The sequence below is a fragment of the Mchenga conophoros genome, linkage group LG20, assembly GCF_057382185.1.
Source record: "Mchenga conophoros isolate Kocher_MC1m ecotype Shallow Benthic linkage group LG20, M_conophoros_male_GT1.1, whole genome shotgun sequence".
NCBI classification, from domain to species: Eukaryota; Metazoa; Chordata; class Actinopteri; order Cichliformes; family Cichlidae; genus Mchenga; species Mchenga conophoros.
This window is the reverse complement of record NC_140545.1, coordinates 31,500,936-31,514,495: the sequence shown is the minus strand read 5'-3', so window position 1 is coordinate 31,514,495 and position 13,560 is coordinate 31,500,936. Positions and strand designations below refer to the sequence as shown.

General features: G+C 39.8%; 1 protein-coding gene across 2 annotated transcripts in view; it reads right to left on the bottom strand.

The window, feature by feature from the left end:
- vwa5b1 (von Willebrand factor A domain containing 5B1) overlaps positions 1 to 13,560 on the bottom strand; it is a 34,389-nt gene that overhangs the window by 13,625 nt on the left and 7,204 nt on the right. For both annotated transcript variants that reach the window (XM_085259189.1, XM_085259190.1), the window contains exons 6-14: positions 12,676 to 12,807; positions 9,918 to 10,042; positions 7,302 to 7,478; positions 6,205 to 6,315; positions 4,771 to 4,973; positions 3,615 to 3,729; positions 3,208 to 3,393; positions 2,752 to 2,953; positions 501 to 697 (exon numbers count right to left, since the gene is read on the bottom strand). In XM_085259189.1, coding sequence (XP_085115315.1) covers positions 501 to 697; positions 2,752 to 2,953; positions 3,208 to 3,393; positions 3,615 to 3,729; positions 4,771 to 4,973; positions 6,205 to 6,315; positions 7,302 to 7,478; positions 9,918 to 10,042; positions 12,676 to 12,807 — 1,448 coding nt within the window. The remainder of the gene's footprint in view (positions 1 to 500; positions 698 to 2,751; positions 2,954 to 3,207; positions 3,394 to 3,614; positions 3,730 to 4,770; positions 4,974 to 6,204; positions 6,316 to 7,301; positions 7,479 to 9,917; positions 10,043 to 12,675; positions 12,808 to 13,560) is intronic.

Sequence of the window (13,560 nt, the reverse complement as noted above, 5' to 3'; positions counted from 1 at the left end):
GGCCATCGCAGCATTGAGTTTTTGATTAGTGTAAAAAGCCCGAGGATTCCAAATCTTTTATATTAGTCTTTTAATTTGTGCAGAAAATTGAAATGTGCTATATTTACTCAGTTAATCAAGCAAGAATATATTGAATCCTCAACTGGATTCACAAGAGAAGATAATTTCTTTACAGTCCAGTGAATTCTGCTTAGTTATACTGACACGCTCCCCGAGTAATAGTCGGACTTAATTGCAATTCATAAATTTTGCCCTTCATTACTGAAGAGAGCGCATTAGTGCGTCCTTGATTATACTTCAGTCCAGACAAGACTCGGTTTAATTGTCAGCAGGGTCTGAATATAAATATCAATTTCTATACAATGACATCATGACAACTCCATCATCATCAAAGTCTCCTGCCTGTACAGCTGATAGTGGTTTATTTTTGTGCTCATGTTTCAGCCGTTAAATCAGTTAAAACGCAAACTAAAAAGGAAGCTGTTACTGTTAAAGCTCACCTGGTAGTCATTCCTCCACTGTGCATCATATTCAGGGCTCATCTGGCCTATCAGCTCCTGGACTTTGGCTCTCCTCAGTGGATTCTTCACCACCACAGAGCTGGAGTCACTGGGAGTGTAGACCTTCTTTGCTGGGTTGTAGTCTGATATCTGGTTGGTACTATAGGCACGCCTTCTCGGTGATGTCTTATCTAAACCTGATGTTTTGTTCAAAAATGAAAAAAGCCCGCAAAATTACAAAGATAACGAATTCACAACACCGTGAAACACATAATTGTAGGTTCCACCACACTGAAATGGTAATTACTAAATCAAAATGCCAAGTTCACCACATTTGTTTCCAATGGACCTTACATCCCTGGTTGCAAACTCCCTGATTTATAGACAAAGCACTCGCTGTAAAGTAAAAATGAAATACAACATTAGAAAAAAAAGTAGACAAACAAAGGCTTCAGCTGGCGTCCTACCTTTCTCAGCTTTGTGCTGTCAGAAGCTAATATATTGAGACTCTGAGCACACTGTGTTCTCTCTTCATTACCCACCGTGTGGGTAAGCCAATGGTAAGATAAGGCTCTCCATATGTTATAGTGTTTGTTTTGGTATTTGTAAAATGATTCATCATCTGCTTGATATTAACCTGGCATTCCTTTTACAAACTACTCCCTGCCTTTCTGGCAGTGCAGGGCAATGCATCATTCTTGCTTAGCCTTACTGCAGAACTCCTACTGCAGGTTTTATGCCCCATAGTCTGGGAACAACCGCCCTACTTTGAGCTCTTTTAAAACTATCTGATTAGTTCACAAATTTAACAACGTAGTGTATGCTGTACAGTGCAGCGAGGAAAGCTCAGACCTCTACATTGGAGAGACCAAACAGCCACTTCATAAATGCACGGCACAACATAGAAGAGCCGCCTCCAAGGGACAAGACTCGGCGGTCCATCTGCATCTAAAGGATAAAGGTCACTCTTTTGAGGATGCGAATGTTCACATTTTGGACAGAGAAGACAGACGGTTTGAAAGAGGAGTGAAAGAAGCCATCTATGTCCACTGTGAATGACCATCTTTGAACTGAGGCACCAACTGTTTGCCATCTATAATCCAGTTTTGAGATCCCTTCCAAGAAACCTCAACACCCACTAACATCCTGGGCCTTTTGACCTCATCACAATGGGTTCACCTGAAACCTTGGCTGATTGTGAACTACACTCGTTTTCACACCTTGGCTCATGGTTAGGTAGAAGATCAATAGGGGGTCCATGACCCTCTTGTGGACACTCCCATAAGGCTTAAAATCGAGGATTCTCCACCAATTGCGCTTAGAACTGAAGAAGCTTCTCAGATAAGAAGTGAAACATCTTCAAGAAAACTTAAAGAAGTCCAGATACTTTTCTTTCCAAGCTCCTTAGACTACGACGACCTGGATGACTGCGAACCTTCCCAGGCACATAGCAACTTGCCAAAAATGGCAATATTACCATGCTTGGATTCATGCAGTTGTTCTCAAACTGTGGGGCAGCCATCATAAACAGCCAGGTAAAGTCTATAAAGTGAAACTAAGGTGAGTCTGTGCTGATTTGCACTTTTATTTAAGTAAAATGTAATAAAACATGGATCCTTTGTTCATTGCAATCAATAAAAATTGTGGCGTGTGGGATGAACTTTTTTTCAGCTTCCAAAGTGGGACATGCCAGAAAACATTTGAGAACCATTAGATTAGCGTATCAGCACACTCACCTCCTACACTTCGAGGTATAATTAGACTGGTGGGTTTGGGAATAGTTTTGCTTTTTTTCGGTGATAAAGCAAAGTACTAGACAAATTGTTTTTAACCTTATAGAAAGTTAAAGGACACCTACAGCTATTAAAAACCTTCAGGATGACATTAATGTCTGCACTAAATTTGAGGGCAATCCATCCAACAGCTGTCAAGGCATTTCAATCAAAACCACAAATATAAACCTCATAGCAGCGCTGGATGAAAAATGTCAAAGGATCATAAAATTCAATATGACTCATCCTGTGGGTTCCGTGAATACCTGTGCAAAATTTCCTGTCAATCATATAACACACATTTTAGTCTGACTAACACACCACTTCAGCAGTTGGGATGGAAATCATAGTTACACCTAAATTACAGCAATTTGCAAGAATAGGAGCACACAAATTGACATTCTGCAAACCTATAGTTTAGAAAAACAGAAATCCTCTCATTCAGGAGTCAACCACTCATTTCTGCCGTAAGTTCTTACCCATGGGGTCATGGTCTGTGCCGACAGGGCTGCTGTCTATCATGGAGTCCTGGTAGGAATCATACAGAGTTCCAGAATGGCCCTCCCTGTGTGAACCCAGATTGTCACCAGCTGTCTTCACTGGGTCCTCTTCTTGAGAGTGGTAAAACACTGAGCTGGCTGACTCAACAGAGCGCATCATGCTGTATCGCCTCCTCTTATCCTGTTTCGATTTTGAGTAGGTGACACATGCAAAAAGAGACTTTTTCACAAGGTTTGATTAAAAGCTTCCTTAGAGCTGCTTTTATATTTTTATATATCTCCATCAGGATTTACTTCAATGATTAAATGATTTATCACACTGAACATAAACACAAGAAAAACATGGTGTGATCTGATGTTCCTTTTCTGAAGTGTTTACAAAACAGAATATCAACACGCATGCTGTCATTTGTCACTTTTTAAGAGGTGTCTTACAGATTTGGGGTTGTCGTGATAGCGGGTGGCATCACAAACCACGCTGTAGCCAATCAGACTGTCCCCTGGAAACAGAAAAGTGTTGCCCACAGGGGAGAGCAGCACTTCTTTGGTTTCAGGAAAGAGCCATTCGATGGAAATGTCGCTGAGTACAGGAGACATGGTTTTCTTCAGGGACTTTATCATCTGTGGAGTGAAAACAAGCCAACTAAAAAAGACTTTCCACTATAAAAGCCAGCTTCTCTCTGACCAAAACATAAAGTGAATTGTGTCTCTGAGATATGATTTCCTAATTGGTATCAGTGGCGGACACTTGGTGCTTTGAAACCTCTGCATAATGGCTCTCCAGCGGCCCTCGGAATACTTGGCTGTTGTTAGGAGAGCAACACAAAGCTGGAAATTAGTACCTTGGGCTGAAGCCTTTCTCCGTCAGCGAGAAACTCCGCTGTTCCTTTGGAAACTGTCGCCAGCCCCTGCACCAGCCTCCTGCAAGCATTCTGTCCTATGCCGAACGTAAAACATCTGCACAAAGACATTAAACACTGCAGCTCCACGAATAGCTCACGAAACACACGAGCATGACAGCAAAATGCGAGCACAACACAAAGACAACTAACGAGATGCTGCAAAGACATTTATGAACTAGAAATAATATAATTCTTCAGTAGCTTTATGTAAAAGCCTACAATATCTTCTGGTGAAACTGAAGTCGAAATAGTTCTCCAGGCAGATTGGCTGATAGCAAACGATTTTACAATTCATATTTCATTTTCCACAGAGGGATGAGCTGCCTAATTTCATTGCACCAGCTTGCATTTTTAATTAAATCAGAGAGTGCAGACTGAAAAAAGAAATTTCTCCCTCGACACAGTTAAAAATCCATCGTGGATTCACAAAAATGTAGATTGATCGTTGTTTGTGCCTGTTTCTGAATGGCGCCTCTTATTTGCAAGCCTAGAGCAATTACGGCCCAGGAAGTGCTGATGGTTTGGCCAAGCTCCGTGTGCCTAATGCAATCGTCTGGGGGGAGGCATCCATTAAAAGGGAGTAGACAAAAGTCAATTATGTCCAGAGGGACAGGATTTTTTCAGTGTGAGACTTAGATGCAGGTGGCAAAATAAAATGATTTCCCAGCATACTGCAGGTCTATTGTTCCACTGGTGCTCCCTCTCACTCGGCAGCTCAACCCGGTGTTCACATGCTTCCTTTCTTTCTTTTTTAATTCCTCATTCACACTGACTTGTTGTTGGTTTTTAATCAGAATTCGAAGCTGAAATGAAATAACACAAGCTGCATGTTGCCAGATTTCATTTTGAAAGGATTACAGCTGCAGAATCAGGTCCTACATTTAACCCTGAGATGTGATTTTATAGTATAGGCAAGCTCCACATTTGCTATCTGCATAAGAAGCAAGGATTTATTACAACAGCATAGTGTCTTTAGCATCAAATGGGTTGCTTGTATATGTCTGGAAACCAGAACAGGTTTTACAGTGAAGATATCCCTAATAATGCTATTCGTTATTCTGTCTAACATTCAGCGTGTGTTAACATTAATACTTGCCTGATGTAGCGTGCATGACTGCGGACCAGATCGATAATTTTGCCCGTGTTACTGACAGCACCGTCTGTGAGCAGGAAGAGCAGGCGGGGGTGTCCACTGATCAAAGGCTGCCTCAGGATCCATGTGAGCGGTGCCAGGATGTTCGTCCCCCCCATGTCAGCTCTTATCTTTCTAACATACTCGCAAGCAATGGCCAGGGCATCCTGGATCATGAAAATAAGATGTTAATTCAAGACATAATGCTGCTGTACTCACACAACACACAAAATGCAAAGATCTATATTTATTCAAGTCAGAAAAAACTGTTTGTGTTAAAATAAGAAGACAGGGTTGTATTATTTCTGAGATTTGAGCAGTTATTAATCAGCACTGAAGCTAAAATGAGCTGGCTGTTTCATAAAGATTGCTCAAAGTGAATCATAAAAGCCTTCAAAATAAAAGGTAAACTACAGTTTAAGTCCTTAGGCTTAATCAGGGCTGTGATTCAGGGATTGTTAGACTTTGCCACGGAGAAACTAATTTGGAGTTTGATGTAAAAATATCCTCCTGCTTAATGTTAAGAACAATGAGATTCATTGTTAAAATAAAACACTGTTTGTGTGGATTGTGTATGGGGATGTCTGATGTTTTGTTGAGCTGTCAAGACATGACAGCTCCTAGAAGTGAAGCCAAAATATGTTGATAGCCTTCTGGTGGGTGGCTACAGCACTGAGCTCCTTTGGAGGAAGGGAAAAAAACACAAGATGTATCCACTGGGCTAAAAAACAAGGGCAATGCCGAAAAGTGTCCTAAAAGCTGCAGTTCCTCAAATGGCCGCTTGAAGCTAGATCCAAAAGTGAGTCCCATAGACTTATGTGTTAAAATGCTTAACTTTAATGCAGAAACAAACATGTTTTCGGCCTGGCTGAAGTAACAGTTTTGGTTTTTAAAGCTTGGCCAACTAAATCCCAACAATAGTGAGTGAGAAGGACATATACCTGATCCCAAGAGGCATTTTGATTGTTTTAACTGAATGCAACATTACCAGCTTTTTCACCAAGTAAGTACAAAGAGAGTTAAAGAAAGTTAGAACCTTTAAAACTGTTATTGATACTAATTTCAGTTGCTGTTTAGTCTTGTAAGGAGTTTTCAATTGGATTCTGTCCATTAACTTGTACATCTTTTTACCATATTCCACAAAAATCTTCATAGCTTATGGCTTTGAATTGACTTGTTACGCTGGGTAACAAGTTAGATCCAGAGGTTACATTCATCTTCAAGGTAGAATCTGTATATTTGGCTATGTGGCGTTTAAGCGCACACATACTTATGTCCACTCTGAGCTGCACAGTGTTACCCTACTTCCTGCCCCTGAAGGCTTTGTCTGGGTTCTACAACCCATGACCGATAAACTAGCTATGATTATCTCATTATCGTTATAAAGAGCAGCATTACCTCCTCGTAGCTTTGGCTTGTCGTGAATAGTGATTTAAATGTAGATCCAAATCCTACGACATTGAAAACGCAGCCAGGCACCAGGCTCTTCAGATTAACCACCATGGCATCCTACAAAAAAAGACCGAGAGCAGCATTAGTTCCTGACCTGAACAAAGACTGATGTGAAATCTGAAATTCTAAAAGCAAAAAATAAAACACTCCTCTGCTTAATGCGTGGTTAAATGGAAGCATGTGCTCTACACAGCTGTCAGTGCTCCACGGCAGATTTTGCCTGAGAGGAGTGAGAGCCATCATACAGAATCATTTCGTCCATCACCGCCTTTTCTACAGGAGAGGAGCCGTTTCTAGAAGAATACCACTTATCTCAACCTCTGTTCAGGTGGATATCACAAATACCTCATCGACTGCACAATCTCCAATAAAACATTCCTTCAGGTTCAGAAACAGAAATATAATGTTCCAATTTTATAGATGTATTAAAAGCTATTCTGCAGTACTTCTTGGTAAATATTCATTATATCGCAGTCAGGCTCACCTTGGTCTTAAGCCCAGACTGTGTAGTAACACCTTCAATAAAACCCAGGGTATGAGTCACAAATGCACACCTGCCAGCATCACATCGCAGGACACATTCAGTGCACAAGCAGCCAAATAAACATGGTAAAAAATATATCCACCTTGAATGACCCTGAGTTAGCTTTATAGGTAGCCTATTGAAGACCGATTAGACTTCAAATCCTAGCAACTGGAAGATGGGCGGATAGTGAATGATTTGTACGATCAATATCCTTGAATGCATGCCTTCCTACAGCTGATTAAGCACATACAATCTTCACAGATAGCAGAAACACTAAGACCTTGAGCTTAAAAAGCTATTTGAAAGCGCTTAACGACATGTGATTGATTAACTTTGCATTTAATCTCTTTGGAAAATGTATATTGATGTGTTTGACATCAACTGTAATACTTTTTAATGAAAAAACTCTTGATGGCATGTGATACGGTGTGTAATTTATATGTAAATCAGCATGCATCTTAATGTTTGCTCGCAGATCACCTTTATAGCAACGCATGGCGCATTGAGATTAAAATACCTTCACACGGTTGATGTTAACCCCGCTCATGCTGCCGCTGCGGTCGATGAGGAAGATGAATTCGCCGTGAACCTTCCTCAAGTCAGAGCAAATGGACTTGAGGTCAGGGCAGAAGTTCAACATAACCACAGGGTTGTGGAGGATATCCTTATGGAGTCTCTTGTGAATTATATCTACCTATAAAGGCAGCAAAACAGAAGCATGAATTAAATGGGGTTCGGTTTGACTGACAATTTTGCTCAGGCTTTAATTAAAGGTTTGAAGAAGCAAGAAAGGTGACAAGTTATCAGGTCAGTAGAAGAATCACATCAATTATTCTATGTATATGTGCTGGAAAAGTCAAAGCAGACTGTGCAGAGCCTTTGGAGTGTTTCCATAGAAACACATTTTTATGGCTAAGTGCTCTCTCCTCCTCCTCCTGTTTGCTGCTGGTCACTTAACAACCTCATCATAGCTGAGACGCGAATGGACACATGCATGACCAGGGGCGCAGCAGTGAAAGTGGAGCTAACGAGCTGAAGCCCAGAGAAGTCTCTCTTTGTTCATTATCAAATAACACTTTGTCTTTTACCTAAATTATGTTGTGCTTTATCTCCAAGCAAAGCTCACAAAAGAAGAATCGCATGTTTCTTTTAACCAGATGTTTACTGTGTAGGTACACTTAGTACTACCAATTAACAGTTATTTAAGATAAGATAAGATAAGATAGAACTTTATTAATCCCTCGGGTGGGTTCCTCTGGGAAATTCGACTTCCAAAAAAAAAAGCACAGCAACGACCGAAGTAGCCACTCAAAAGACGAGCCTTTTTATCTACTTACTATGGACCCAGATTTTTGCTATTTAACATAAAAATATTATCTGTTTTAGTTTAAACATTTAGTTAGCAGTGCTTTAATTACATATTAGAATGAAGCATCAGTTAGATGCTTCCTAACTGACTGGATGGCAAAAGCTCAACATAGCTGGAGTTGAACTGTTCTTTTTCCAGCAAAGGAATAATTGTACAATATTCATCTTTAATGACTCTAAAAAACAAGAGTTTGATGGACTTATTTGAATTTATTTGGGATTTTCCATAATCCACACAGGGTCAAAAGTGCACACACAGGTTCAAATATATACAAATACTGCCACTAATATGGTTAAATGTCCCTTAGCAGATTCCACCTAGACCAGATGCTTCTGGTAGACATCAACAAGCTTCTGGCAGAATTGGTAGAATTCATTGAAATTGGTTGGTTTCCTAGCAAACACCTGGCATTTAAGTATAGTCCATAATTTTTTAATAGAACCATATTCTTTGGTCTTTGTGAAGGCTATTCTAAAAGTTTAATGTCAGCCTTCTTTATCCATTTCTTATGCGTTTGCGATTGTTGTCCTGTTGGAACGGCTAACTGTGTACAAGTTTTAAGGGCAGGGAAGTAATCATGAGTGACAAAATGTCAGTGTTTTCAGTTTATGTTCTTATGCTATATCTTGAGATAATGTAGAGTTATAGGATTATTATTCGTTTGCTTTGAGTTTATACTAGTTATGTTTCACCTAGGTCTTCTTTGTTAGTCTCGTGTATTTCTTGTCTGTGTTGTCAAGCCTGTGGTGTCATGTCTACGTGTCTCAGTGTTTTCCTGTTTTATTTTGAAGAGTCAGGTGTCTCCATGTTCAGTGTGTTTTGTTTTACTTCCCCTGGTGTGTCATTATGATTATTTGTGCCAGCTGTTTCCCCATGTGTTTCCACTCTGACCCCCTCCTGTGTCTATTTAGTCTGTTTTCTTTCAGTATTTGTCAGGTCGTCTGTGTTACCTCCCACCACATCTCGTCAGGTTTCCAGGGTTTTGTTCAGGGCATGTTTATGTTTCTTGGTCTCATAGTCTCTCTCGTCCTCCTGCTCAAAATCATGTTCATAGTTATTCCTAGCTTTTCCAGTTTATGTTTTAGCTTATTTCTTGCCACAGTTTGTGTTGCTTTGCTTTTGCATTCATGTAATCAGCTGTAATAAAGACTCGTTCGTCTGCATTTGGGTCCACTATTCACACTGCACACAGTCTGTTCCTGCAGATTGGTCTCACAAAAAGGTTAAAGTTATGGCTAACTAGCGTAACTGAGTAGTATTTAATATCATCTTAGCTTTGGAGTAGTAGCTTTTCAGCATTAAGCTTGGTTTAAGATACTAAATTTAATGTTTTAACATATACATTTAATTATAGTGTGATTTTCAGCAATGCTGATTATCACACAAATTTCTTTAAACAAACTGTATAATATAACAAAAAGAACACAGTAGAGGTTTTCCTTTACCTGTCTGGGTTTTAAGGCACTTACTGTCGTTAGATCAGTTTAAATAAAAAAATCTCTGTCATAGTTTACCTGCCAACTTTAATAAAGTTTCATAATACAAAAGGAAGTTTCAGTATTTATGCCACACAGGAGCCAATTCAACCCTATTTTGAAACCGCAGTGCGTAATATCATTGTATTATACAACACTAAATTGCAACAAATAGCCAAATAAATAATATTTTTCACAGGGAAATATTTGTGATATCATGCTCAAAATGAAAGCAGTGTGATATTGTGCTTATCAGTTCAGGTGTGGTGCTCATGTCATGGACACTCACTTTCCTCTCATTGCTGGAGTCCTTCTTGGTGGCCTTGATGAAATCGCTCCGGCTGTGAAGATACTCATCATACTCCTCCTGTGTCATGTCACCGTTCTCAATGAGCACATGCGGCACATGAGGCTCTAAAGTGGCACAGTTGGTCATGGCAAAGACATTACTATAAATGCCTCAGACAAGATTATGAAGCAGATGGACAATGTCTGAAGCTGAAGGGAAGGAAAGTGCGGAAATCTAAAAATACAGATTTTCACTGTCTTGGCCTTATTACTTTTTTTCCTCATTCTTCCCTTTTGTGTCTCGTACTTTCTATCGCCCTATCCTTTCATATTTTATGGCAACAACATTGCCCAACACATCATTTAAAATGTAAACCACCACCATCTAGAGTTATAAGCATAAAATACCACTTACAGAGTAATGCTCCAGGATATCATTCACAATAAGCAATAAGATGTACTACTGCAGGTATCCTTATTGTCCCTGTATCAAAATCATTATATGCAAATCTACACATGATAAGTGCTACTTTAAGTTTTATTTATATACCACCAATTCAAAACAGCAGTCGTCTCAAAATATTGAAGAAAGCAACACAACAATCACATGATTTCCTATGAACAACTAACAGAGAGACCAGGGTCCAAATACAAACGATAGAAAGAATAAATGTTCATGACATGGAGTAGTGGCTTATTAATGAAAAGAGGGAAATTATGAGTAGAAAATTACAGGTCACACAGGCTTTTATATCCTTAAGACATGTCTGTAGTTTAACAAATTCATTTGCATCATCTTGTTTTTATAGGTATAGTTGTAACAGAGAAGCTGCAGGGAGTGGAGACAGTGAAGGCAGATGAGTTTAAATCCCTGGAGGGGAACAACCAAAGCAATAGACAGTGCACAATGAAGAAAGAGATAAAGATGAGACTGCAGGCAGGGTGGAGCAGGTGGAGACGAGAGTCAGAAAGATAGAAAGGGAAGAATGAAAGGAAAGATTTGCAAGATGGTAGTGAGTCCTGCTATGATGGTTGGTTTGGAGATGGTTGTACTAACAGAAAGACACGAGGCTAAGCTGAAGGTGGCAGGGTTGCAGATGATGAGATTTTCTCTGGGAGTCACCAGCATGGACAGGATTACAAATTAGTGTATCAGAGGGACAACTGAGGATGAACGGTTTGGAGACAAAGCCTGGTAGTCGAGGATGGTTTGGACATGTGCAGAGGAGGGATAGTGAATACAGTATATGAAACAAAGGATGCTGAATATGAAGCTGCTAGGTAGGCGGGAAAAATGGAAGACCACAATATGATACTGAGAAGCATGCACAAAACCCTGCAGACTCATTGTCTCTGCAGCAAAATATGATCAATGGTAATGCGCTCCACAAAGATCAAGCACAAGGTCAAGCACAAAGATCTTCAGTATCCTTCACTAGAGCAGTTTCAGCGATGAACTGTAACTCTTTAAATAAACACTTCCTCTGGAAATGATCACATAGCTGGGTCAGACATTGTATATTCTTTCAAAACCTGTAAATCTCCTAATATATGTTCATATACGTAGGAGGTCTTTCCACGGTTAAATTATTCCTTTAAAGTGCTGAAATTCTAACCAATTCTCAGATGGGTTGGTTGGTAATATTTATTTATATTGTGTTCTTTAAACTTGCACCTATATGTGTTTGGTTCCTCTCCCTCTGAACCAGACACATTGTGTTACTGACTTACTGTTAGGATTGAGAGGTGACAGATAAAAAAAAAAGAAACGATGCTCAGGCATCTGTGCAAATCTTGGGGATTTCAACTGTTATTTTTCTTCTCTGCATAGACTTTGCAGGTCTTGAAAAAGCTTATCTAAAGCATATCTAAAATGCCCAAAATGTTTTTCTAGCTTTCTGCAGACAATGAGAGAAAAGCGCTTTTGTGTTATTAAAGAAAACTTCTGACATTAAAATTCATGAGGAAGTTCAATTAATTAGATATTTTCTTGGTTGAGAGACCCATCCTTTCATCCATCCATTTTATGCTGCTGATAAGCTCAGTTTATTGATAGAAAATAACATTTGGAAATACTTTTTCATTTCTTATGATTTTTGTTAATATGCATTTTTCTCTGGTCATAAATCAGATATTAATTTCCAATACATGAAGTATTAAAATCCTTAAATTTAAAGGTTGAACCTGTCAGAAACTCAGCAATAAGTTGACACAATTAGGCAATTAATCAACCAAGCTGATGATGAAACCCAACTGTTCCTCTTTTCCTATTGCACCTCAATTTCCTCCATCTCTCTGGTCTGGCTGAGCGTCCATGTTGTGATTGAAACTGCAGCACTCATATGAGATGAATTAAATTGCCCGACTCTGGCCGCAGGTCTGTTTGTGAACAAAGCCTTCATAAGAGGCCTATTGGATCAGTTTGAGCGGGGCTCGTTCCTCCCTCTGGGAGACAAACGGCCCACACACACACTGCAGGTTAAGACAACGGTGAGGGAAATACAAGAACCAGAAAACTGACAATACCCACCCACACGGCAGAGTCTGGCTCTACTGGCATGTCATACATTAATAACAGAAGACCTTTTTCCTGAAGAGGCACTCACAAACACAACGTGAGGCAGTGAATCACCTTTTCACTGATCTTATTATGGGCTGCAGTAAAAGTCTCACAGAGCTGAAGTAACTTTTTTTTGGTTTTGTTTTACTTGAGGGTGGAAGAACAAAATTGTGGGGCTGTTTTTAAGTTGAAGACTTACCGCTTGGGTAGATGAGGATTACGACCGGGTAGTCATAAGTGTACTTGTCTGCCAGAGTGATTACAATTCTGGTAGCAGAGCGGGCCAGAGGATCTGCATCAGCTCGGATGGCGTGAGAAGGGCTCTCCACACCTGCGCAGAGCGTCATCCACAGCAGATCAAATAACAAGTTGTTAGTCCTCTAAACTGAAGCCACTAAAGAACAGAACATCTTCAGTAGCAAAACATATTAAGTCAGGTAGAGCATGAAAGCAGGCCTGCAGATGTGCTGCAACTGTAGGCAGACTACAGCAGCTTAAATAGAGGGCTATGTAACTTGCCAAATGGATGTGCACAGCGGTACCTGCTGAGCCATCAGCTAATGTTGGCTGAGATTAGCAGATCCGCCAGAACTGTCCAGAGCTTAATTTGGTTGCCTGCCTATAATAATGGTCAATTTGTTCTCTTTTAATACTTACCGTACATAATAAGAGAATGTACTAATTTCAAATCTGTGGATTAAATATGAAGCTTCATTCATGAGACTTAAGTTTAGCCCAGGATAATAAAAAAAGAAAACAAAAAAACACAATGAAACCAGCAAAACCAGCGATATCTAGTTAGTCATAACTAGATATCTCAGAACTTTATGGTGAGACACAAGCTTAGTCAAGCATTAGTGCCCACTTGATATTTTAATATTTGTAGGCTCATTCGAGAGCTTCAGAATTGCTGGTACTAGAACAAAAATCCATGCTAGCTGTGTAGCATTCTGTATAGTCTATGCTAGGCCAAGTCCCCCTCTTTTAGAAGAGTCGGTGAAAATATATAGCAGGATCAAATCTCTGCAAACACGTGTTTTTCACACTTCACTGCAGTAATCGTCTTAATGTGCTGCTTCTTACT